This window comes from Symphalangus syndactylus, chromosome 3 (genome assembly GCF_028878055.3).
Source record: "Symphalangus syndactylus isolate Jambi chromosome 3, NHGRI_mSymSyn1-v2.1_pri, whole genome shotgun sequence".
Taxonomy (NCBI): domain Eukaryota; kingdom Metazoa; phylum Chordata; class Mammalia; order Primates; family Hylobatidae; genus Symphalangus; species Symphalangus syndactylus.
The window spans coordinates 102,485,974-102,511,807 of record NC_072425.2 but is presented as its reverse complement, the minus strand read 5'-3'; the positions used below and the strand labels follow the sequence as shown (position 1 = coordinate 102,511,807).

The following is a 25,834-nucleotide window of genomic DNA, read 5'->3' as shown; positions in this document are numbered from 1 at the left end:
AAATACAAAAATTAGCTGGGCATGGTGGCGGGTGCCTGTAATCCCAGCTACTCAGGAGGCTGAGGCAGGAGAATTGCTTGAATCCGGGAAGCTGAGGCTGCAGTGAGAAGAGATCACACCACTGCACTCCAGCCTGGGTGACAGAGCGAGGCTCTGTCTCATTTAAAAAACAAAAAAAACAAAAAAAAACCAAAAAAAACAAAAAAGATTACCTACAAGTCCATTACACTTATATTTAAAACTTGTAAAACTTGTAATACTTGTTTTTACAACACATTCCACTGATCTGTTACTGGTTGATGACTCTTACAACAGCCCTTGTCAATATGCAGCCCTTGTTTTGATAAAGAGCTGCTCATGTTTTAAAATATTTATCGTTTTTCTTTATATTGGGAGGAAACTCTAACAACAGGCAGACCTTTGTTTTCCAAGAACGGAGAAAGAAAGTAGCAGGACTCTTAAGAATTTTCCTTATATGCAAGCAAACTCGGATATCAAATTGCCATTATTCCAAGTGAAAATACTGCCCAAAGTCCAACTCTCAAAAACTATTCTCAACTATACTCCGATAAATGAATAATTGACTGGGAACAGGGGAAAATTTTTTATATACTCTTTAAGCAATCAGAAACTTTATTTTAAAAACCATGAATGCAACAGCTGTTATTTCCTTTTAAATCTAAACGGCTGCTTTTATGTGGTTAACCTTCTTAAGAATGATCATCTAGGAAATATGTGGCCACTTATAAAAATTTAACCTACTATTCATCACCAACAAAAACTCAAGGTGATTTTTTAACGTTGAATGAGAGAAAGGAAGCCCATGGTCTTCAGGATAGGTAAATTTTGGTGTATTCCAACTACGGGGAACTGGTCACTTCTCAGAACCAATTTTTTATGCTATTCCAATTACATTTAAGGATGAAGCTCTAAACATTTGCATATGAAACTTGTCCCAAAATAAGTTTTCCACTTATCTCCATATTTACACAAGGAGAGGGCCAACAACAAACTAAAGCAGTAACTGCTCCCTGGTTGAGTTAAAAGGAAAAGAAAATTGGAATCAAAATTTACTTTTCCGTTTTTACTTCTACGGTCCAAACTTAGAACAAATTATCAGCAGCTGCTCTTGTTTAACGTCTGACACCACAGTGGAGGGGAAAACCATGAAAACACTCACAGTGTACAAACATCCTTTTTATAGAGATCTTTGTCCTTGCTCCTGCAAAAATCTCAGGTAGCTTGTTACTTCTATTATTAATAGGAAATACCAAGGAGCAAGAGGAGGAGCAGGTTTTTATTTTGGACTCCTTACCGTATTTTTAAAGATGGAATTTTGCCACTTGGCTTTTCTGTACTGGATTCAAGGAAATGTCCTACAAAGTTATTTACTTCAAAGTGTTTCTCTCATTCAATAGAAATTAGGGCAAAAATGGAAATCTAGTATTTTGAAATCAGCTTTATGGGGCATCTGGGAGACCCCTGAAGTATTACACAAAATGAAATTAATGTGCTAAAACTTCCGTCAGACATTCAAAGGTGTGTATGACCCTCCCCGAACTGAAAAACTAATGAACTAGGGAAGAACGACAGAAAGAGTATCATTAGAGTCCAGGGCAGTAGCAAAATGATTGGGTGAAAAGGCAAGTATCTTTAAATACCATCACCTATAATGCCTAATAATCATCAACAGAAAACAGGTGGGGCCTATAAACTCTAGCAGCACATTTAATTGGATTGTATTCCTACTGCAAACAGAAGTATAAGTAGAGAGAGATGTATAAATCATGGATTGTGAATACACAGCTTCAATCTATCAAAATTGTCATGCAAATATAATTGATCAAGGTCATATCTGTAGTTTTCACATTAGAAAATTTGCTATTGTCTTCATGAGCTGTCTATATAGCTTGTGTTTCTAAAGAGAGTGGTCTACATAGTTTGGGTTACCTTGGGATCTGGGGGAAGTAGATGAACAATTCGTCCAAGTTTGCCCAAGATTTTCCCAGTTTTAGCCCTGAAAGTCATGCGTTCCAGGAACCCCTTCAATCCCGGGCAAACTAGGGCAGCTGTCACTCTAGCAGGGAGGACTGTTAAAGCAATAAGAACAGGGAAGGCTCAAGATTCTCCCTTTACCTTTAAAAAGAACCACTCCAATTTATGTCCGTTTTATACAACAGGTTTTGGATCATATTTTATTTAAAAAAAATGACTCCATGTTTTCTTCTTTTAACTTTGAAGGTCATCAGTTTAGTACTTGAACCCTTTTATCTAGATAAGACAACTTAGTATGCAAGAATATAAGCAAGTTTCAAAGCTACGTAGCAACATGCTATTGATTTTAAAAGTGCTAATGATGGGGCCCTGAAGCTTGTCCTCATAAACAGAGATATGCTGGTTGACACCTAGGAATGCTATACATGCTAAATTTTGCTGTGGTGCTGGGTATAGCATGAGGAGGAAAAATGGTGCTTCGTTGCCATGAAAAACCAGATATGATTACGGAAACCTGGTTTCTTCTTAATTATTTGTCTTTCCCTTTGAAATAACTCAAAAGGATAAATAAAGAAGGAAATTTTTATTCAGCAAAGCTTCCAAGCACACACGCTTTTTTGGACATGTTTTGCAGAATAGATACTTCGGCCACTAATATGTAAATGAAGAGGCCAGAGGCCATTTAATGCCTTGTATCACAGACATTGCAAAAGAGCATTTTCAAACAATTGTTTAATCAGCAAAAATTTAACCATAAGAGCTACTTTTTCCCACAAGTATGAAAAATAAACTACGCGATTGCTTGTTTTTTTTTTTAATAAAAGGGAATAGCTATATTCTTACATTTTAGTTCATCAGTGTAGAAAACTCACAAGTAGAAAAATCAACTTATGCATTAAATCTACCTTTGTTTATTTCAGATACAGAAAAAAAAAAAGAACATGAATAAAGCATACCTTTGGTCCTCGAATAGAAAGTCCAGGTTCTCCTTTAAATCCAGGTATCCCAGGTCCGCCTCTATCTCCCTGTACATTTCAAATAACATTTCACAGGCTACAGTTGTGTGAGAAATCACAAGCACACATAGCAAAAAAAACCATTGGCCACTCTGTAAAGAGCTTAATCTGTCCATCTCAGACCTTGAGATAGTATATTCTTCAAACATATTTGAGGGGAATTTCAAATCCTAAGTAAATAACACCTGTCAGTAAAGACTATTACTGCTGTTGGGAGAAAGTCCATTGAAATAATATGTGGCAATTCAGACTCAAATATTTAGACTTTAAGAATGGCTGAGAATGCTCTTAAAATTGAGTGAAGGCCAGGCACAGTGGCTCACACCTATAATTCCAACACTTTGGGAGGCCAAGGCAGGCGGGTCACTTGAATCCATGAGTTCGAGATGAGCCTGGCCAACATGGCAAAACCCCATCTCTACTAAAAGTACAAAAATTAGCCAGGCATGGTGGCACATCTGTAATCCCAGCTATTTGGGTGGCTGAGGCAGGAGAATCACTTGAGCTCAAGAAGTGGAGGTTGCAGTGAGCCAAGATCGCACCACTGCACTCCAGCCTAGGGGAAAGAGTGAGACTCTGTCTCAAAAAATAAACCGATCAACCAACCTGAGTGGATATCTCTTCTGCTAAACTCTTCAATTATAAATCCTGGTAGATTCTTCTGAATAAATGTTCTAAATTCTTACCTGCATTAGGGTTTAGGATTTGGAAGACGTAATGAAGGGTAAAGTGACAAGCTTGGGACCAAGAGCACTAAATCTGGTTTCTGGTCCTAACTCTGCTGCTGGCTGTAGTTTGCTTATCTGTGAAGTTTCAGAGTTAAACTGAATCATTTCTAAGGCTCTTCCAAAACTAAAATTCTAGTTCACTGATACCATGATTTTTTTTCTCCAACTGCCAAAGGGTCAAGAAAAAGAAAATAATCCCCAAGAACACATACCTTTGGCCCAGGTGGTCCAGGAATTGATGTTCCAGGCATTCCAAAAGGGCCCATAATGCCCGGTTCACCCTTAAAAAGAGCAAAATGCTCACTACATTTCAAGCAGAGAAAGCACATATAGAGACAATATTAAGAAAAGTATAGAAATGTCTGCAGATTTTTAAATTATATTATGACCTCTGTTTCAAAAACCAATGTGACAATAATTTGAGCATCTTTTGTAAACCACTGCTAAAGTTATTGACTAGTAAGATTTCAGTGCTTTTAAATAACTATGTTCAATTAATCACTGAATGTTAGGAACATTTTATGTCTTGTGCAACCTCTTATTAGCTAATAAAAATTATGTAATTCATGGTGCTTCCCTTTTGTGTTGTATGCTGGGAAGCTCAAAGAGAATTTTTTTTTTCAATATAGCAATTATCTTCAGCAAATGTTTTAGGGTGTACTTCTAGGTTATAACTCTTTTTTCTTTGTTGTTTTATTTTAATGACCAAAGGTATAATAGTCTTCCCTTCTATGTTATCTCACATCTTTTTTAAGAAGTAGAACCCCTATGGGCTGGGTGTGGTGGCTCACACCTGTAATCCCAGCACTTTGGGAGGCTGAGGCCGGTGGATCGCTTGAGGTCAGGAGTTTTGAGGCCAGCCTGGCCAACATGGCAAAACCCCATCGCTACTAAAAATACCAAAAAAAAAAATAGCCGAAATTAGCCGGACATGGTGGCACGTGCCTGTAATCCCAGCTGCTCAAGAGGCTGAGGCAGGAGAATCACTCAAACCCTGGACGCACAGGTTGCAGTGAGCTGAGATCGCACCACTGCACTCCAGCCTGAGCAACAGAGCAAAACGCTGTCTCAAAAAAAAAAAGAACCCCTATGATTTTGAAAAATGACATTTTTAATAGAAAATTTTAAACATGTAGTGGGGGAGATGTCTAATATTTAGAGTCTCAAAGCCTCAATCTGGAGCAACAGGTAATTCTTCTGTTCCATCTGGATCTAGACAAGTGATTCTCAGAGTTTAGAGAGCAGAGGAATTATCAGGAAAGTTTGGTAATGCACAGTTCTGGGTTCAAACTCCAGAGATTCTGATTCAATAGCTCTAGAGGTTGGGGCCCAGGATTATGAAATTTTATGAAGCACCCCTGGTGAAGAACACCATTCCAGAGCAATTGTCACCACACACCACAAGGTGTTCCAAATGACCCACTGGGATATAAAGAAAATATTACAACTTGTCTCTATATTTTCATCTCATCTATTAAAATTTCAATTATTTACATAAATTCATAACATATTAGTATGATAGCTTATAAATAAAATTACAATTAAAAAATTAAAAATCTGTGGCATGTGATCAAAATTCTACTGGAGGGGTTTATAATCAAAAGAGTTTGGAAACCACTTCTCTACAGTAGGTGGGCCAAATCCAGCCCACCCCCTTGTTTTGTACAGCCTTGAGCTATGAATGGCTTTCACATTTAAGTGGTCATTATACAAGTAACTACATAATATCTTCCATTTTGCCTCTTGGGCCACAGGACCTAAAATATTTACTCTCTGGACCTTTACCAAAACAAACAAACAAAAAACACTGTGGAGATGAGTCGTGGAGAATGAGCTATTTCTATGCTATGTCTAAACATGACCCTCTAGGTTCTCAGACTGCTGACTAATCCTGCCTCCATCGGACTCATGTCCTCTGAAAATTCAATTGCATGAGCTTCCTATTCAGTCATCCTGCTTCCTCCAGCAGGGACTCCATCAGTCAGATTCACCAGTGATGACTCCTGGCTGGGGCCGTGTTCATCTTCAGAGCTGAAGCCTCCCGCTGTATTGATTAGCCAATACAACCAACAAGCTGAGCACACTGGCCCACTGAGACCCAGTTCTTGCCAAGGCATGTATGTGCCAGTCCTTAAATCCAAACTTGGAAGGGAATGGCACAGGACATGACAAGAATTGGGAAACACATAAAACCCCCCATCCAAGCCTCTGACAAAGGAACAGAACATGAACCTGTTAAAATTCTCCACTAAAACCAAAGGAAAAGCAAAATTATGTCTCTAGATTTAATTTTACTTCTTTTTTCAAAAAAAGGGGTCAATTACTTTTATACTATGAAAAGTATCATGGAGAGTATTAAAATACAGGTCTTAAAGGCCCTGTATTAAGGGGTGATTATGCTTTAACACATGGCAATTCTTCACCTTCATCTTTAAAAACAGCTTTATTTCAAAACACGAAAAACGTTCACTTTGAAATAGAGTAGCTAGGACATAAAGACTAATCTGTTATTAATACTAATACAACACATCCATTTCATAGTGGCACTTCTCATAATGTGCTTCTTGAACTCCCTGCAGCACAGGGCATTTGCTTGAGAAGCACAGATTCCTGGGCTCACTCACCTACTGAATCCAGAGAGCTGAGGATGGTAACAAGAAATCTGGATTTGTAATCATCCCCAGGTGATACCGATGGACACTGAATGGACACTGAAGTTTTAAGAGTCACTGGTGTACAGGTGATGTTTTGTTTTGTATCTGATCTTGTCAGCACCATTTTTTAAAAATGTGCTTTTTAATCATCTGGTCCTAAAATATACTCCTTGTCTCTTTCTCACAATGAGTATCTTTCTAGAGACATGAACTCTCTTAGGTTTGCAGTTTCTGTTTCCTGACACATTCAAATGACCTTAATGGTGGGTCTCTGAGGCTAAGCCAGGACACATAGTTAATAGCTCACCTCACAATCCCCTTCGCTTCTTCCTCAGCACCCTGTTATCAACAATTTACCAGTACATAGATCCCCTACTTTCCATTTCACCATATTGATTTTTTTCTCTGAATAATTCGATGTATTCAACACTTACTATATACCAGGAAATGTGCTAAGTGCTTTATTAACTCTTTTAGTCTTCACAACAACCCTGTGAAATAGAACATATCATTAACTTCTTTCTATAATTGAAGCGACTTGCTCCAAGAGGTTCATGGCACAGCAGGATGCAATCAGCCTTCCAAAGAAGAGCCTTCATCATCACTGTGCTGCCTCTCACTCTCAGGCTTTTGGGTTGTTTAGCAAAGCAAGATTATGAAGAACTGATATCTCCTATGGTCTCAATTTTATCCCAACTTCTGAATATTTGGTTGTTACTAGAGAGGACTGACAGACAAATTAGAAACATAAGTATTTCTATGAGTATTACATATTTTATGCAATCTATTCCATTCTGTTGTGGTCTGGGAATAGTATGTTTTCTATAGGTTTTTTATTTTGGGGTTTTTGTTTTGTACTTGTTGGGAAGGAAACAAGGAATCCAATTTTCAGTGGAAATCTAATACTATATTAAAACCAGACACAAATACAAACTTCTCAAAGCATAAGTCAGAATACAAGAAACATACCTTTGGTCCTTCGGGCCCTGGAAGTCCCCTCTGTCCTTGATTTCCTTTGCTCCCTTTCTTGCCTTCATCCCCCTAACAAAATAATTATGAAAATACAGATTTTCACATGGTATTAGCAACCTCCCCTAACCTAGTAAGGACCATAGCGGAGCCAGATTCTCAACTAATACCAATTTTAAAGTGGTGTGTCCTGAGCACAGCTCAGTTGCGCAGGATTTGTCAATGTTCTTGAGGAGATCAGATGACTTCAGATTGCTCAGCCTTTACTATTTATTCAATATGGTTTGCTATTTTTCAAAAATCTAAGTTTTGTATCTTTCTTTTGGAACTTTTATTTGAATTTATAGTTCATTTTCACCCTTGGTCTATTAACAGATGGTTCTGAGATATTCACAGTTTCAGAAATGAGTACTATCTATGCTTTTTCATGCTGTTTTTCAATTTTTCTATTTCAAGTTTAAAACACGAAATGAGACATTTTAAAAATCACAGCCCTATTTCTTCCTCACTGGGGAGTCTGTTTCTTTCCCCCAAAAGAGACCAATAGTTTTATTGGCAGGAAGATGCTTGAGCATTAACCTGGGGCAGAGCTAGGAACTGACTACTAGCTGTTGCCCAGCATGGTTGTGTAAAACAGTGCTCTCCCAAAAGAATTCCTTTACCTTCAAAACTATCTTTCAACTAGAGTTCAACTGCAAGGCGCCATATCCAGGGCTGTACATAGCTCAACAAATGAAAAAAAAAAAAAATTCCTCGTGGTCTGCAGCTGAGGCTATTTAAATATTTATAATATAAATTACTATACCATGGTTTTTAAAGTTGAGCAACAGAATCACCTGGAGAGCTTGTTAGACCACAGATTGCTGGGCCCTCCACTCAGAGTTTCTGATTTAGTAGGTCTGCACTGAGGTCCAAGCATTTGCATTTTTAACATTCCCAGGTGATGCTGATGCTGCTGGTTCAGGGACCACACTTTGAGAATCATTGGACTATACTAAGGTCATCAGCAAAGCAGGCAGTTTATTAAGAAGAGATGACCTCCTATAGAATCCACAGAGGTTTCCATGGTCCACACTAATGTAAAGCAGTGGCACTGGTGTAAAAAAAAAAAAGAAAGTTGAATGTACAAATATCTTATATCATTATCACTTACCAGTAGAGACAAAATTCAACCACAACTCTTTATTTTCTTTCCTCCACTACCACTAATTTAGGTTATTGACCTAAATCACCCCAGAAATGAACAGCAGGAACCCAATTACATGTAATAAATCGCCAACACTGAACCATGGTAAACCTGGGCTATGTAACATGTTCCTACCACTCTTCTCCAATAGCCTTTCATAAGCCACAAGTCACCTCAAGCCACAGATTCAGTAGCCTCTCTTTCCAATGCACATTCTTCTTGCCTTATTGGTGGCATCAGATACCACCCATTGCTTTCATCTTGAAATCCTTTCTCCTCAGTATCCCTAACATGCTACCATTCTGCCTATTCTGTTGAGTGCTTGTTCTCCAGCTACCTCACAATGTGGGGCTTAAATCTCAACTCTCTTCCTTAGAGACATTGTTCTTTCTCATGGCTTCAATTATTAACTCCAAGTGCCTATTTTCCAAAAGCACATCCTAAAAACAACAGTTATCCTGAACGTTAGCAGATCGGCATTTCTAAAAGTATATTTCATGTGATGATGTTATCCCCATCACCCCACCCAAAAAGGATCCCTGAGACTGGTAAATCAATAAACAAAAATGTTTAAAAGCCTACAAATATATTTAAATTTCATATCTTCACATTTAAGATTAAGGATTCAATTTTACTGAGTATGTTCACAAGACATCAACTACTATTTTAGTAGAATTATGAATAGAACACTAATATATATACAAATTTTATTTTTACTTGACTTGTATATAATCCATAACAATCTTTACATGGGAATTGATAACTGCACATAAAAATAGAAAGAAGGCCAGGCGCGGTGGCTCACACCTGTAATCCCAGCACTTTGGGAGGCTGAGGCAGGTGGATCATGAGGTCAGGAGTTCCAGACCAACCTGGCCAATCTGGTGAAACCCCATCTCTACTAAAAATACAAAAATTAGCTGAGTGTGGTGGCACACACCTGTAGTCCCAGCTGCTTGGGAGGCTGAGGCAGGAAAATCGCTTGAACCCGGGAGGCGGAGGTTGCAGTGAGCTGAGATCGTGCCACTGCACTCCAGCCTGGGGACAGAGTGAGACTCCATCTCAAAAAAAAAAAAAAAAATTGCAGGAAGATCTGGAATCTTAGAGGCTATAGCTTATGTCACTAGTGGTCTTATCCTATTGATGAATTTGTATAGTCTCATCTTAATATATAAAAATGTTATTCAACTAGCATGTCTACAGTGTTTAAAATAAATTTATGCCAAGTTGTGAAGTGAAATGGCCATTCAATAAAGTGATATTTCTTATTGCATGAGATTTTATAAATAAAGAAAATTTATGGACTGTCAAATCTCAACGATGTATCTCAAGGCTTCTTTTCCTTCCTATGTGTTTTTTAAATGTCAGTCTGACCATTTATTGAGAAAACATGTGTCAAACTCTTCTATATGCTGGGTCTTACAATAGATGTTAGGAAAATAAAAGTGAATCATATATGCTTGCTGTCTTCCAAAAGTTTGCAAGATAATATTCATACTTTTAGCCAGACATAAACACACTGACATAGTAAGAATAACAATCAAATTTCTTCCAAGTTGGCCCCTCAGTATGAGGACCAGAACACAGGCTGCTTCCTCCAACCTTCCATACCTTGGGGCCAGGCTGTCCTTTTCCAGGTGGTCCTTCTGGGCCTCTTGCTCCCGGAAGCCCCGCTTCTCCCTAGAGAAAAGGACACTGATCTCTTAGCTAACCCTCCAGTAGACAGACTGTGTGTATCATCCCACCTTGTCTCCTTTTATCATCAGTGGATTCAGCTGAGACTCTCCAAAACACACCATACCTTCACTTTAGTCTCAAAATCAATTTGGAAGTTTATAAACTTGAAATAAAGTAACATCAAACTCCAGTTTAACTCAGAGCAGCTGGAATATCATGAAAAAGTAATTTCTCAGCCAATTTCCAAAGCAATAAGCTCATTTTCCTTTGGCTCTTCATTCGCATTTGGTAGATTTTTTAAAAAACAGGGAAGACCTTCAGCCTTTCCATCTGATGTTTTTCTGCTGCTTTTATTGAAAAATGAGTATTTCAAATGTCAACTCAAAATACTTCAGGAAATCTTTACAATGGCCTCATTTCCCGAATGCATTTACAGACTTGCCTCTTGGGGGGGCGGGGGGAGTGGCTTTCTCTTAAGTTTAAATTAATGTGCTTTCTAGAAATCTTGAAGACACTAGGCCATAACCAAAACACCAGACAGAAGGCAGAGGACGTGAGACACTATCTCAGCCTTTGAATAGGCCACTCCTTCTCTCAGGGATAAGTGAAAAGGGACATTTGGGATTGTGAGATATTTTTTCTTAAAGAGACTAAGTTTGTCCTGAATGGTTCGATTCAAGCTCCTGTAGGACCAAGGTATCAGTTTGGTTCAATAGTTCCTACTCCAGTAATACGAAAAACTTGGTGTTACCTTCTTCCCTGCAGCTCCATCTTCTCCTGGTACTCCTGGTTGTCCTGGGAGCCCTATTGAGCCTGGCTCTCCCTGGTGGATGAACAAATATTTTATTTCCCAAAAGTTCATACCTCCATTCTGAGGTACTTGCAATTGGATGTATCTTACAGTGTCTGAGAAAAGTCTCCGAGAAATCTGATTAGCAATTAATACTAAACTCTTTGATCTTGGGAAGAAGGAAGCTACTTAACATCCCTAGGCCTTAGTTTTTGATTCTATTTTTATGGGCTGAATTGTGACCCCAAAAAGATATGTTGACATCCTAACTCTTTGTGCCTGTGAATGTAACCTTAATTGGAAACATGGTCTTTGCAGATTTAATCAAATGAAGTCATTACAGGGGGCCCTAATTCAGTATAAAAGGTGATATAATTTGGCTCTGTGTCCCCACCCAAATCTTATTTGAATTGTAATTCCCAGTGTTGGAGGAGGGGCCTGGTAGGAGGTGACTGAGTTATGGGGGTGGACCTCCCCCTTGCTGTTCTCATAATAGAGTTCTCATGATATCTGGTTGTTCAAAAACGTGTGTGTAGCATGCCCCACTTCACTCTCTCTCACTCTCCTGCTCCTCCATGTGAAGATGTGCCTGCTTCCCCTTCACCTTCTGCCAGGATTGTAAGTTTCCTGAGGCCTCCCCAAAAGCCAAGCAGATGCCAGCATCATGCTTCCTGTGCAGCCTGCAGAACCGTAAATCAATTAAACCTATTTTCTTTATAAATTACCCAGTCTCAGGTAGTTATTTAAAAGCAATGAGAGAATGGACTAATACAATGGGTACTATAAGAGGAGGAAAATGCCTCTTGAAGACAGACACATAGGGAGAGCACCATGTGACAAGAGAGACAAAGACTGGAGTGAGCATCTGCTAGGCAAGGCATGCCAAGGATTGACAGACAATCCAAGAAGCTAAGACGAGACCAGGAAGCAATCTTCCTTACAAGTTTTGGAGGAAGCATAACCCTGAAGACTGATTTTGGACTTCTAGCCTCTAGAACTGTGAGACAATAAATTTCTGTTGTATTAAGCCACTCAGTTCCTAGTACTTTCTTACATCAGCTCTAGAAAACTAATATAAAAGTGAAATAACAAATTTGTGCCCTAACACCACTTCCAGCTCTAATATTCAGTAATTCCACTTGCTTTCAAGTTAATTTATGATTAGTAATAAATCCTTGAAAATGTTCAGGAAAAAAAATATGCTACTTTCAAACAGTTTAAAACATCTTTATGGCATTTATTAATAGCAACAAAATGGAAAATAATTGAAAGCAACTTCAACTAACCTAAACAAGCCAGTGAAAAAAAGCACAGTAAATCTAACACTAAGTAGATGGAATGATAAAGATGAGAGAAGAAAATAATAAACTTGAAAACAAAAAGTAAGAAGATTCATAAAACTAAAAGGTAATGCCTTTTTTTTTTTTTTTTTGAGATGGAGTTTCGTTCTTGTTGCCCAGGCTGGAGTTCAATGGTATGATCTCGGCTCACCGCTACCTCTGCCTCCCAGGTTCAAGTGATTCTCCTGCCTCAGCATCCCAAGCAGCTAGGATTACAGGCATGTGCCACCACACCTGGCTAATTTTGTATTTTCAGTAGAGACGTGGTTTCTCCATGTTGGTCAGGCTATTCTCGAACTCCTGACCTCAGGTGTTCCACCTGCCTCAGCCTCCCAAAGTGCTGGGATTACAGGCATGAGCCACTGTGCCTGGCCGGTAATGCCTTTTTAAAAGCTAATAAAAGTAAATAAATTTCTAATAGGAATGATTACTTTTTTTAAAGATATAAATAATATCAAAAATGAAAGATATAACTATATATATAGTAAAAATTTTTTAAGTCATAGAAAATTGGTGATAATTTTTTAAAATGTATTGAAAACAATCTTTGAGAAAAATATGAATTATATAAATGCTGTAAAAAGAAATGAACAAGCTAGATAAACCAATAATATTAAATAAATTGAGTCAGTGATTGAAAGTCTCTACTTTCTCTCCCTCCAAGATCACAAGCTTAGTTGGTTTTACAGTCAAGACTTACCAAACTTCTAAACTTTTGAAGAACAGTTATTCTCTATCTTATACAAACAGTTCTTAAAAAAAATAGAAAAAGAGGGAAGTCTACCTAATTTATTTTATGAGGCTTATAAAGCCTTTACAAAAAAATTTATACAATGGCAAGACAAGAAAACAAAATTATAGACCAGTCTCCCTATGAGATATAGCACAATTTAAGCTTCCAATCAAATGCTTTAATTTCCTCCAGTGCCTGTATAAAGTTTCCAGGTCATAACGCAGGGATTGAGAAACCAGGGAAAGTTCAGGCATCTCTCTGAGGAGACAAACATGCAACTGGGTGAACCAAGGTATCAAAAGTTCACAGAGTAGATTACCAGAAAGAGTCACACACAGAAAACTCTAAGTATCTGCTGAGCATCCATCTTGAGTATTCAGTTGAATGCTGCTCAGTACATGTGTATGAAGAAACTACCCAAGGCCAGGAAAACAACCAACTTAAAGGATTAGAGAGAACTGACATTGAACCAGGAATAGTGCCTATTTCTACTGGCAAGAAATAAAACCTCACAATTCTGAGGGCATAAATTGGAGTTCTAAAAAGGGTCTTACCTCAACAGTGGGGAAAAATTAACCCTAGACTAAATGTTGCTGTAGTCTTACCTAATAAAACTTAAAAGCAAGACCAAAATGGGTCAATCCGTTTTCACGTAACTAAAAAACATCCAAGAACAAAGCTCAAAATAGAGGAATACAAAAATATCCAACACAAAAAAAGGTAAAATTCACAATGTTGGGGATTCAATAAAAAAGTGTTCAGCCGGGCATGGTGGTAAATGCCTGTAATCTCAACTACTCAGGAGGCTAAGGCAAGAAGACAGCTTGAGCCCAAGAATTCAAAGCAAGCCTGGGCAACATAGCAAGACCCCATCTTTTAAAATATTAATATTAATGATAGTATTTAACTTAAAAATAAAAAATAGGCATTCAAAAAGGCTGAAAAATATAGCACTTTGTGTTGAGAAAAATCAATTCATTGAAACTTACCCAGAAATAACACCAAGATGAGTGAACTAAAACATATAGCAATAAAAGCTATCCTAAATTAAACACAGAGAGAAAGACTGAAAAAGAATGAGCAGAGCACCAGTGAACTGTGAAATAACCTGAAACATCCAAAAAGCCTGGCCAACATTACTAAAGCCCATCTCTACTAAAAAATACAAAAATTAGCCAGGAGTGGTGGTGCACACCTATAATCCCAGCTACGTGGGAAGCTGAGGTACTAGGATCCCTTGAACCCAGGAGGCAAGGCTGCAGTGAGTCAAGAGTGTGCCACTGCACTTCAGCCTCGGTGAAAGTGAGACTGTCTCAAAACAAAAATAAAATCCAAATATAAGTAAAACTGGAGTTCCTGAGGTGAGGAAATGCTATTTCAAGAAATACTGGCCAAATATTTTCCAAATTTGATGAAAACTATAACTCATAGATCTAAGAATATCAGTGAACCAAGAATATCAATGAACTTCAAGCACAAGAAACATATCTAAGGCACATTATAATCACACCACTCAAAACCAGTGATGTACAGAAAATCTCAAAAGCAGCCAGAGAAAAAAAAGACATGTCGTGTAGAGAAACAAATATAAAGATAACAGATTTCTCATCAGAAACGATGCAAGTGAGAAGACAATAGAACAACATCTTAAAAGTACTAAAAGGAAGAAAAAGCAACTGCACACTATAATTTTATAACCAGAAAAAATAATAAGCAAAGATTTTTTTTTTGGAAGTTATTTGGCAATTTCTTGGAATGCTAAATGAATACCTACCTTCTGACCTAGCCATTTCACTTCTAGGTGTTTACCCAAGAAAAACAAAAACAAATGTCCATACAAACACATATATAAATGTTCATTTATAACATTTGATTTATAATAAAATTTATAAAATTTATTTAAAAATTTTATTTATAATATTCCAAATCTGGAAAAAAACAAAATTTATACACAGGTGAATGGATAAACAAATTGTGGTATATCCATATAATATAATACTATTCAGCAATATAAAGGAATGAACTGTTCATATATATGCTACGACATGGATCTTGGAATGATTTTGCTGCATTAAAAGAAGCCAGAAAATATCATATAGTATATAATTCCATAAAAATCTAGAAAATGCACACTAGTCTATGATGACAAAAACAGATCAATGTTAGTGGATAATTGGAAAGCAGATCTGTGGGAAGCATATTAGTGAACATAGAAGAAGTTACAGAGGGATAGAAGGATAGATGGTAACTTCTGAGGGTTACAGAAATATTTATCATCTTGATTGCAGTGATGATTCCAAGGGTATATACATATCTCAAAACATCAAATTGTATACTTTAAACATGTGCATTTATTATATGCCAATAAGATAACACATAGTTATTAAAATAAAAGCAAAAATCCTGAATAAAAGATTAGTCAGTTGAATGATCATCATAAAAAAGTACACATAATGAATTGAGTTTATCTCAAGAATGCAAGGATGGTTTGACATCTGAAAACTCTGTAAATGTAATGTATCATATTAACAAGTTAAAATTGGAAAACAACACAATTATCTTAGTAGATGCATAATTTGATAAAATCCAGTAATCATTTATATTTAATAAGTAACATTTGGTACAACCAAAAAAGAAGGGAATTTCCTTAACCTAATAAAGGGTATCTATCAAAAACTTTCAGCAAACATCACACTTAAGAGTGAAATTTTAGAAGCACTTCTTTTGAAGTCGTTTCTTTTAAACATTGTACAAGTGATCCTAGCAGTACAAAATGATAAAAAAAAATAAAAGAAGAGCTAAAAATAATAGGTAAAACTTTATTTTCAGACAATATGATTCTGTACATAGGGACTGAAAAAGCAAGAGAATCCACAAACAGATTTCACAGGGTGGCTGGATACAAAATCAATATGCCAAAAAACAAAACAAAACAAAACAAAACAAAAAAACTTCTATAGACCATACTAGTTAGTTAAAAGATATAGAAAAAAAATTCACAATTACAAAAATTTCTTCAAGGTATCTGGAAATAAATTTAACTAAAAAAGTACAAGACCTTTATGGAGAAAATTACAAATATTTTCTTGAAAAATTACAGCTTTACTCTGTGGTATGAAAGACTTGCTATTTAATCTGTAGATTTAGTGCAAACCAAATGGTGTATCCTGTTAAATTCGACAAGCCAACCCTAAAACATGTATCTTAGAGTCAATAATAACCAAGAAAGAAGATGAGAGTATTTTTCCTTTTAGATGACAAAACATATTATAAACCTATTATAATCAAGACAAGGAGGTAATAGCACTGAGAGATATAAATAGACAAATGGAGTAGAATAGACAGCTCAGGCACTGATACTCAAAATATGGAAGCTTGATATATGAAAGAGGTGGTACTACAAATCAGTGTGGTAAAGATGAACTATTCAATAACTGATTCTGGGGTACTTGCTTATTTATAGTAATAAAAAATAGATCCCAACATTGACCCATACACAAAAATAAATTCCATGTGGGTTAAATACCTAAATTTTGAAAACAAAACACTAAAATTTTCAGAAAAAAATGCATAAGAATATCTTTATGAATTTCAGGTCAAGAAATGTTTTAAAATAATATTTAAAAATCACAAATCATAAAGCGATAGAAATATATCGGAATTTAAAACTTCTGTATACTAAGCAGTACTCTAAGTGAAAAAAATAAGTCACAGCCTAGGAGAAGATATTTGCAGTTTGTATAACACAATAAGATATATTTGTACACACTTCATATTTGCACAGATTTAGAGAAAGGAACATCATCACCTATTGCTAGCAGGAAGGTAAACTGGCACAAGCATTTTGGACAAGATTTTTGCAGTATCAAAATTGAAGACTCGCATGCCCTGTGATCTTCCCATTCTACCTCTAGCTGTCTATCTTCTACAAGTCAAGAAACTTGTCCTCCAATGTATACAAAAGGAAACAGAATGTTTGTGGCAGCATTGTTGGCAAAAGCAAAAGAATGACAAGCAATTTAAATATCCACCACCATGAAGATGAATAAATATAAAATGAGATATTTTCATACAGTGGAATACTATAATGTGATTAATATCAATGAATTAGAAGCATACAAAAACACAAATAAAACATAAGGCTGACTATAAATATATTGCAGAACGATATATCATGTAAAGTTTAAGGACACAAAAAAAGTGATATATGGCTTATGGATAAAAATGTGCGGGAAATTATAAAAACTTCAAAAGAATGATAAACACCAAATTCATGATAATGATTATGTGTGAGGAGAGAAGGGTGGGCAGTGGGACTGGGGAGTGCCAGCAGGGACCTTCAGCCACACCTACAATGTTTCTTTTAAAAAGTCTAGAGTCAGTGTGGTAAAACGTTAACATTTGATAAAGCTGGGCCGTGGAATACATAGGTGCTCTTTGTATTATTCTCTATATGGTGACTATATTTGAAATACTTCTTTTTTTTGTTTTAAGACAGAGTTTCACTTTGTCACCAGGCTGGAGTGCAGTGGTGCAATCTCAGCTCACTGCAACCTCCGCCTCCCGAGTTCAAGCGATTCTCCTGCCTCAGCCTCCTGAGTAGCTGGGACTATAAGCACGCACCAATACGCCCAGCTAATTTTTGTATTTTTAGTAGACACAGGGTTTCACCATGTTGGCCAGGATGGTCTCGATCTCTTGACCTTGTGATCCACCCGCCTTGGCCTCCCAAAGTGCTGGGATTACAGGTGTGAGCCACTACACCCGGCCGAAATACTTCATTTTTTAAAGTAAGTTTAAGATTGCACATGTCATAAGTGGTGAAACTGAGATTTGAACTTGGGTAGTCTAACGGCTGAGCCTTACTATACTGTATATTGCCTCTCTGCAATTGACATACATATAAAACACAATATGTTTTTATACATACATATACAAAAACATATATGTCAAACTTGGCACTTAGTATACTGTGTAGCACATGGAAACCATGTAAAAATGGCAGCTATTATTACTATATTAATACTTTATCGTTTGTAATCATATGTTTATATATGTAACATGTATATTCTTCTTAGACCTACATCTTATATATTCGTCTAATACTCAAATGCTCATAAGAATATGACAATAACAACAGAACAATGGTGAAGTTGAGTGCTCAGCATGGCTCTCTAGATCCTATATAACTTCAGGATGAGTTATAGAAACTCTGAAGGGTAAACTAAGTATTCGTTCATTTATTCAGCAGTATTTATTGAGAATCTATCATGTCCTGAAAGCTGGGGATTCTATAATAAACCAAGATAAACAAAGTGCCACCCCAGTGGAGTATATATTTTAGAGCAGCACTGTCCAAGAGGAATATAAAGCAAGCCATACATGTAATTATAGCTTTTGCAGTGGTAGTAGCCGCATTTAAAAAGTAAAAGGAGCCCGTTATATAGAGTTAGATAACACACACAGGGTCTGTACTGCAATTGGATATAAAGGAAACCTTATATAATATTACATAAAGTATCATACCACTTCTGAGCAGCAGTCAACTCACCTTTGGACCTTGTACTCCAATTCCCACTGGTCCTCGAGGGCCTGTAGGTCCCATTTGGCCTACTTCTCCCTAGTAAGAAAAGAGTTTAATACAGCAGCAAAGTGAAAATAATATATTCCTGCTGTTGATCTCCTAAAACCTGTCTTATATCAACAAAGTAAAACAGTTTCATGTGCTCAATTCATATATATTGCCTGAAATCCCTTCAGGGGGATGGATTTGCACCAGATTTGGAATATATAAAAATGAAAAATGTACATAATGTTCGATGTATATATATGGTCTCACTTAAAATATAGGCCATATAGCATATTCAAAATTGATCTTAAGGAGCCCCTTGTGGAGGGTATCTGGAAAAGATAGGCAGTTGCATTCTAGAACACCTAAAATTGGCACAGGAAAAGCCAAGGTAACTGCTGATCAAGAGCAATGTCATAAGCAGAGAACACAACTTAAGCTTTCAAGGACAAGCCCCAAATCAAAACTCTCAATAGTCAGAGTGGTCCATTGAGCAGCTTCTCACACGGACAGCTCTAAGGAGTGTGTTCTAAGGTGAGTAGTCTCAGAGAAATATTTTATTTATTTAACAATGATTCATGATTCTTAGAAGCAATATTAAGGATAACTAGTTAAATAAGCGTGATGCTCCTCCTCAAGGAAAAAATAATAGTTCCAATCTATGAGATGGTTTGATTCCCAAGTACATAAAACGCTTTTATTTGTTAGGTCATTTCTGACTCCTTCTCTTTAGCTAAGGTTTTAGTAGTTGCACCTACTGTCAGAGTGGTGGTGAGAATGAAAATTAGCCAGCCTAGAGAGACACATAACCACTGGTTGCCTCTATTAATATTACTGCTTGAGTTGCTAGAATAGGATCTCATAAGTAAAAGTAACAAAGAAAACAACAAATGAAAATTGTGTAAATAAAACTTTCTTAAAGCATAAAGAATACATATTACATTTTCTAAATTGTCAGGAATATCAGTAACATTTTGCATTAAGTAGAGATCTCTGATTTTTAAGTTAATTCTATCTGCTGTCTTCCCTTGCACTGGCAATTATACTACAGATATATTAAACTCCGCTCTCATTTACAAAGTTACCTTGGAACCAGGTAAGCCTTGTCCTGGGGGCCCTTGTGGACCAGGTGGACCAACAGGACCTTGGATTCCCTTTAAAATAAAATTTTATAAAATAGTGTTAGTGAAATTAAGTAGTTTCAAATCCTCTAAAGTGAAACTTTATTTCATACCCCATAATAAGTTACTTATACTCAATAAGCATTTGTGGAGTGGGGTGCCAGGGGCTGCTAGTTAAACCACAATTTGCATTCTTCCATATTTCCATATTAAGAGAAATTTTAGCTGGCCCATATGTCTGCCTAGAATAAAGACCACATTTCTCAGTCCCTGTTGCAGCCAGGCATGGCCATGTGGGCTAGATTCTAGCCAATGGGTTGTGAATAAAGTGATGTGTGTAATTCCTGGTTCATGCCAAAAGAAGAGGTATGCCTTCTCCTTCCCTTTTCCTCTTCTTCAGTAGCTGGAATTAAGAGAGGGTGGCCATCCAGGATCATGCAGATGAGGAAAGCACCCTCAGTATGGCAGACTATCAAGACTGATTAATAGAGGCACTATATCAGCTTGGAGTTTTAAGTAAGGAAAATAAAATTACATCTAGTTAACCCATTTAATATCTCTGTCACATGCAGGCAAAAATATATCCCAATATATATGTAACAGGATGGTAAATTGAAGGTTTGACCTAGGCTCTAAGAAGCAATAGTCAGTAGATACCAAACTGTATCTACTGACCAAACTGTATCATGTTGTCCCAATATATATGTATCAGGAGGTAAATTGAAGGTTTGACCTAGGCTCTAAGAAGCAATAGTCAGTAGATACCAAACTGAAGAAGGTTCAAACACTTGACTCCCTCCTTCACAATATAAAGGAAGTTTTTAAACACGGGTATAAAAAGGGATATGCACATATGCATACATTTGTATATGTGGTTGTTTATATTTCATTCTATTTTGTAAAAGATCTGAGTTGATCAAGCCTCCAAATATTTAACAAAAATCTGTGGGCCATTTAAGAGATACTGTAAACAGGTTGCTGGAAACAGAAGTTCCCCCATAAACACATGAGGGAAAACATTCATTTTTATAAGAGAAATAGGAAGATCTAATATAACAAGAATTCAATGGATAAACACATCAAATTAAAGAACATTGAATAATTGCATAGACAGAGGTTAAATTTAAGTAGAATTTATATCATTTGTTTTAAAAGGTAAATAAATTCTTTTCTTGCTCAGATCATTTTACAAATAGAGATCTCATTTCCAATAGAGATCAGCTCTGTAAGGACACATCTACCTCGAAATTTTTTCTTTTCAAAAAGAAGAAAAGGGGGTAAGAAAAGGAAAGAAGTCCAAGAGTTTTGTTTTGTTTTTTTTTCCCAAGCTGAATAACAACAACCTCCACCAAGGAACAGCATTAAAGGCGACAGGAAGCTGTAGGTAGGAGGTCCAGAAGTCACAGGCCATCTGAACAGACTTGTCTTCGAACCTCATATTTAGCCCCATAGTGGTCACTCAGCACCAGGAGCATCGCAAGACCCAAGATCTGACAGCATTGTCCGGCCACTTTTGGGATCAGTAAGCCCCTGCTAAAACCAACAAATAAACTACAAGGCTTGAGAATGTCGGCTGGTATCATCAAATCATGATATTTGAGTAGCCCAAATGTCCAGCTCTTCATTATCTAAATATTTATTTATACATTTATCTTGGCTTCTTCTGTATCTTAAGATTCCTAATGTGTTAGACTAGGACCTCTGCCAAAGGCAAGGGAATGGAAAAAGGAGTCATATCCAACTTTGCTGTTGTTTGGACTAACAAGAAAAGTAATAATAATAATAAATTAGCAGACAATTAGAAATAAACCCAAAGTGAATCTCAACAATGACATTTGGAATTATCTCATTTTTTAAATTCTTCCCTTCTCCCACTACCCTAGATACAGGAAGCACTATTCGTTCTTTAAGCAATAGAATAATTCAAACCTTACTCATAAATCTTAATCAAACCTGACCTGCCACTTTCTAACCAGGAGATATTTAACATAAAACTGGATTTGTGGGTCGCTTTGATTAATAAGACTGTGTAAGTATACGGCAAACAACAAAGTATACGGTAAACAAAAAACTACATGGTAAACAACAGTAGAGAGTACTGTTATACTATCTTCACATTATTTAGATTTATCACAATACCCAGATTTTCCAAAAGTTATCAGAAGATTTTGGAAATGGTTCTAGTCACGAATGTAGACATTCTTACAGATCTTTCTTTTCTTCTCACCAAGAGGTTTATATATTATTTATATATTATATCTGTGGTTTGCTTCTATTCCAGAAGTTTGCCCCTTAAACTAAGTGGTTATCTCTGATCCTGGTCCAAGTTTTAACTATAATACTTTTTAAAAAAATTGGTATGTGGCTAGTTAGAGTGGTTGGTAAGAGGATACTACTCTACTCCATTGGGAGAGGGTAGGATTTAATTTTCACAAAGCTTCAAGGAGAAAAAAATACACAAACCAGCAGGTAAGTAAACTATTGTTCCCAAGGGGAACTAAAAATATTGCACCAAAACATTTACCTTGTTAATTAGGTTTTAATGTTAAAAGTCACAGCATCAAGAAACACACTACTTATTTTTTAAGCCTTTGGAAGTTCTAAAAAATAAAATCTTCTCATGAAAGATTCCCTATATTCACTTCTGGACTTATATTCCATTGCAATTAACTGTCAAATATACTCATAGATGTTTGCAGGACTGGCCTTCAATGAAGACCAGGATTGGGCTGGAATGTTCTGCACTGAAGGGAAAGGAAGAATGCATTAATTACCTGTTCCCCTTGACTCCCGATTCCAGGGATACCCATTGGTCCTTGGGGTCCCACAGGTCCCATATCCCCCTGCACAGAAAATAAGCCAGGAAATATAACAATAAAATAAAATCTTATTATTTCATACTTTGCTAACCTGGAATTGGGCTATGTTAAAATCTATCTTTATACTATAAAAAAAGTTCAACATGGAAAATTATAAAACTTTATTTTATTCCTTTTAAACAGTTTATAATTCAAATTCTCCAAAATAGTAAATGACATTTTTGCTATTCAGTCTAAGTTGGTGAGCATTTGTATAGGCTTATATTTATCAATCATTTTTCTCACAAACAAAAATTCCTGAACAGTTGTTAGGACACAAACATTTCCTGCTAAGATTGTAACAGAAATATTTAAAAATAGAAAATTCATAGGATATAATAAAAATAGAATGAGAGATAAATTGAAGAAAAATATTTTTAAATTTTCTAAATACCCTTTCCCTCCAAATCTTATTTAAAATGCATTTTGAAATGAAGAAATGATCTCAAGTGAATGCAGCAAAATTAAAGAGCCCTATTTTCTTCTTCCATGAAATTGAGAAAACAAAATTAAAGTTACCAGCAAAAAGAACATAATTCATTCTTTCTGTGTCTTTATACAGATGTTTGTTGAGTGCCCATTATAAGCCAGAAAGTGTTCCAAACGCTAGGAAAACAAGTGACCAAAACAGCTCAAAATCTCTGTCCTCCATCGAGCTTAGATTTTAGTAGGGGAAACAAGATGGTAAACAAGACAGGTAGATAAAATAACTAGTATGTTGAATAATAAATGTGAAGGAGAAAAATTAATCAGGGAAGAGAGAAGGCAGCAATGATTTTGGTTAAGATGTCCAGAGATGACATCACTGACGAGAGGGAATGAGCCAGATAGAAACCTAAAAGAAAAGCATTCCAGGCAGAGAAACAGCCAAAGCAAAGACGATGCCTGATATGTTCCAGAAACAGCAAGGAGACAGTGCGGGTGGAACCATCTCCATGAGGGAGAGTGGTAGACAATGAAGTCAGAGAATTATGGCAGTGGAGTCAGGTAGAAGGATCAGCGGGGCCTTTGAGGCCACTGTAAGGACTTGGCTATTCTCTGAGTAAGTTAGGAAGCCACTGGAGGGTTTTGAGAAGGGAAGTTAGAGATCTGACTTGGTTTTTAGGGCCCCATCTGGAAGCTGTATGGAGAAGAGACTGAAGGGGGTCTACATGAGAGATGATGGGGCACAAACCACAATGTTGAGAGTGGAGGTGGTGGGGAGTGCTCAGAACCTGGATAATGTTGAAGATAGAGTGATGGGATTTGCTGAGGACTGAGAGGACTCTTGGCAGAATAGAGTTGTCATTGACCGAGAAGAAGAAGCCTGAGAGAAAAGCAAGGTTTGAGGTGGAGGGTGATATCAGGAGTTCAGTTTTGGACACGTTTACTTTGAGATCCCTAAAATGAACATCCAAATGGAGATATCAAGTAGGTGGGAGAGGCCTGGGATGAGAACACAAATTTGGGAGCCCTCAGTATATAAATGATATTAAAGGCCATAATTGAGTGAATTTGCCAAGTAATAGAAAAAAGAGATGGTCCCAGGACTGAGCCCTTTAAGCACTCCAATCATTAGAGGTCAGAGAGATGAAGAAGTCAGAGCAGTGGAGACCGAGAAGGAAGCAGCCAGAGAGACCAAGTGAAGAGTGTGTTTCAAGAAGGTGAGGGATCCATCTATCAAATGCTACCAACAGGGCAAATTAGTTGATGACAGAGAATTGACCGCTGGATTGAGTAACATGGTTAAGATGCTCATTTTAATGGCAGTTGTATTTAGACTACATTAGGGCTGCAAAACTTTTAAACAGTTGGATAGTAGATACTTTGGGCTTGAGGGTCGTAATAATGTCTCTCGTAATTGATCAATGCTGCTTTGGTAGTACAAAAGTAGCCATAGATAATATATAGTGAACAAGTATACTTGTGGTCTGATAACATTTTATTTGTAAAAACAGGCAGCCAGCTCCACAGTTGGCCAATGTTTGAGCTAAATAAATATGTTTTTATGAAGAAAAATGTATCATTTGCTGGGCACCGTGGCTCATGCCTATAATCCCAGCACTTTGGGAGGCAGAGGTGGGCGGATCACCTGAGATCGGGAGTTCGAGACCAACCTGACCAACATGGAGAAACCCCATCTCTACTAAAAATACAAAATTAGCCGGGCATGGTGGCACATGCCTGTAATCCCAGCTACTCAGGGGGCTGAGGCAGAAGAATCACTTGAACCGGGGAGGTGAATGTTGCAGTGAGCTGAGATGGCGCCATTGCACTCCAGCCTGGACAACAAGAGCAAAACTCTGTCTCAAAAAAAAAAAAAAAAAAAAAAAAAAGAAAAATGTATCATTAGATCAAACTTTATATAATATTAAATATATAGAACCTGCACTAGGAGATGCCCTGGAATACACTCCTTAGTGCTCTATCAACCTTTGATCTACATAAATATTATGGAAGAAAAACATAATGGAATCCAGTTCTGGCTCAGAGCTGGGTTATTTTGATTCAGAACTTGATTTCTTATGCATCAGATATTGTGCTAAATGCTTTACATCCTTTCATTTATCCTCACAACAACCCCTGTAAAGTGGCCATCCCCATTTTTCAGATGAGTGTAAGTAACTCACCCCAGGTCACACAACTGTTAGACGGCAGAGGTGACAGTCAAGTCCACTCTGACTCCAAAACCCAACTCATAGCCACTAGTTTGCAAATATTTGTTAAACACATAAAAGAAGGTCCCTTTTTGTGCAGTGTTATTGACATTTAAATACCTGTGCCATAGGTACAACTTTGTTTTGTACCATTTACATACATTTGAGAGGCCTTAGCAGAGGCGTGTTTATATTATCACTTGAATCACAGACATCAAGCCCTCTGAATCTAGTGTTATATGTAAAAGAATAGGAAAGGAAGAAAGGAAAAAGAAGATGGTATTGAGGGAACAGCAGATAAAAGCTTTGCTATGTAATAATATCCTGATATTTCAAAGTGATTTCTTTGCATGAGCTCCAGATGTAAAAATACATGCACCATGTCACAACGCCACCTGAAAAAGTTAATTTACTGAACTCATAAAACAATGGTTCTGTTGTATTCAGTTCTTGCTGCTCCAAAGGAAGAAAGAGCATCTTATGTATTTTTTGGAGTATTTTGGAGCTGCTGTACAACCAGAGCTAAGAGACTTGAACAAAGAATTGTATTGCATCTAAAATT

At 36.9% G+C, this 25,834-nt stretch overlaps 1 protein-coding gene across 2 annotated transcripts in view; it reads right to left on the bottom strand.

The window, feature by feature from the left end:
- Positions 1-25,834, bottom strand: part of COL28A1 (collagen type XXVIII alpha 1 chain) — a 186,333-nt gene that overhangs the window by 86,331 nt on the left and 74,168 nt on the right. For both annotated transcript variants that reach the window (XM_055272611.2, XM_055272612.1), the window contains exons 16-23: positions 22,553-22,621; positions 19,743-19,811; positions 18,640-18,708; positions 10,977-11,048; positions 10,160-10,228; positions 7,363-7,434; positions 3,952-4,020; positions 2,952-3,020 (exon numbers count right to left, since the gene is read on the bottom strand). In XM_055272611.2, coding sequence (XP_055128586.1) covers positions 2,952-3,020; positions 3,952-4,020; positions 7,363-7,434; positions 10,160-10,228; positions 10,977-11,048; positions 18,640-18,708; positions 19,743-19,811; positions 22,553-22,621 — 558 coding nt within the window. The remainder of the gene's footprint in view (positions 1-2,951; positions 3,021-3,951; positions 4,021-7,362; positions 7,435-10,159; positions 10,229-10,976; positions 11,049-18,639; positions 18,709-19,742; positions 19,812-22,552; positions 22,622-25,834) is intronic.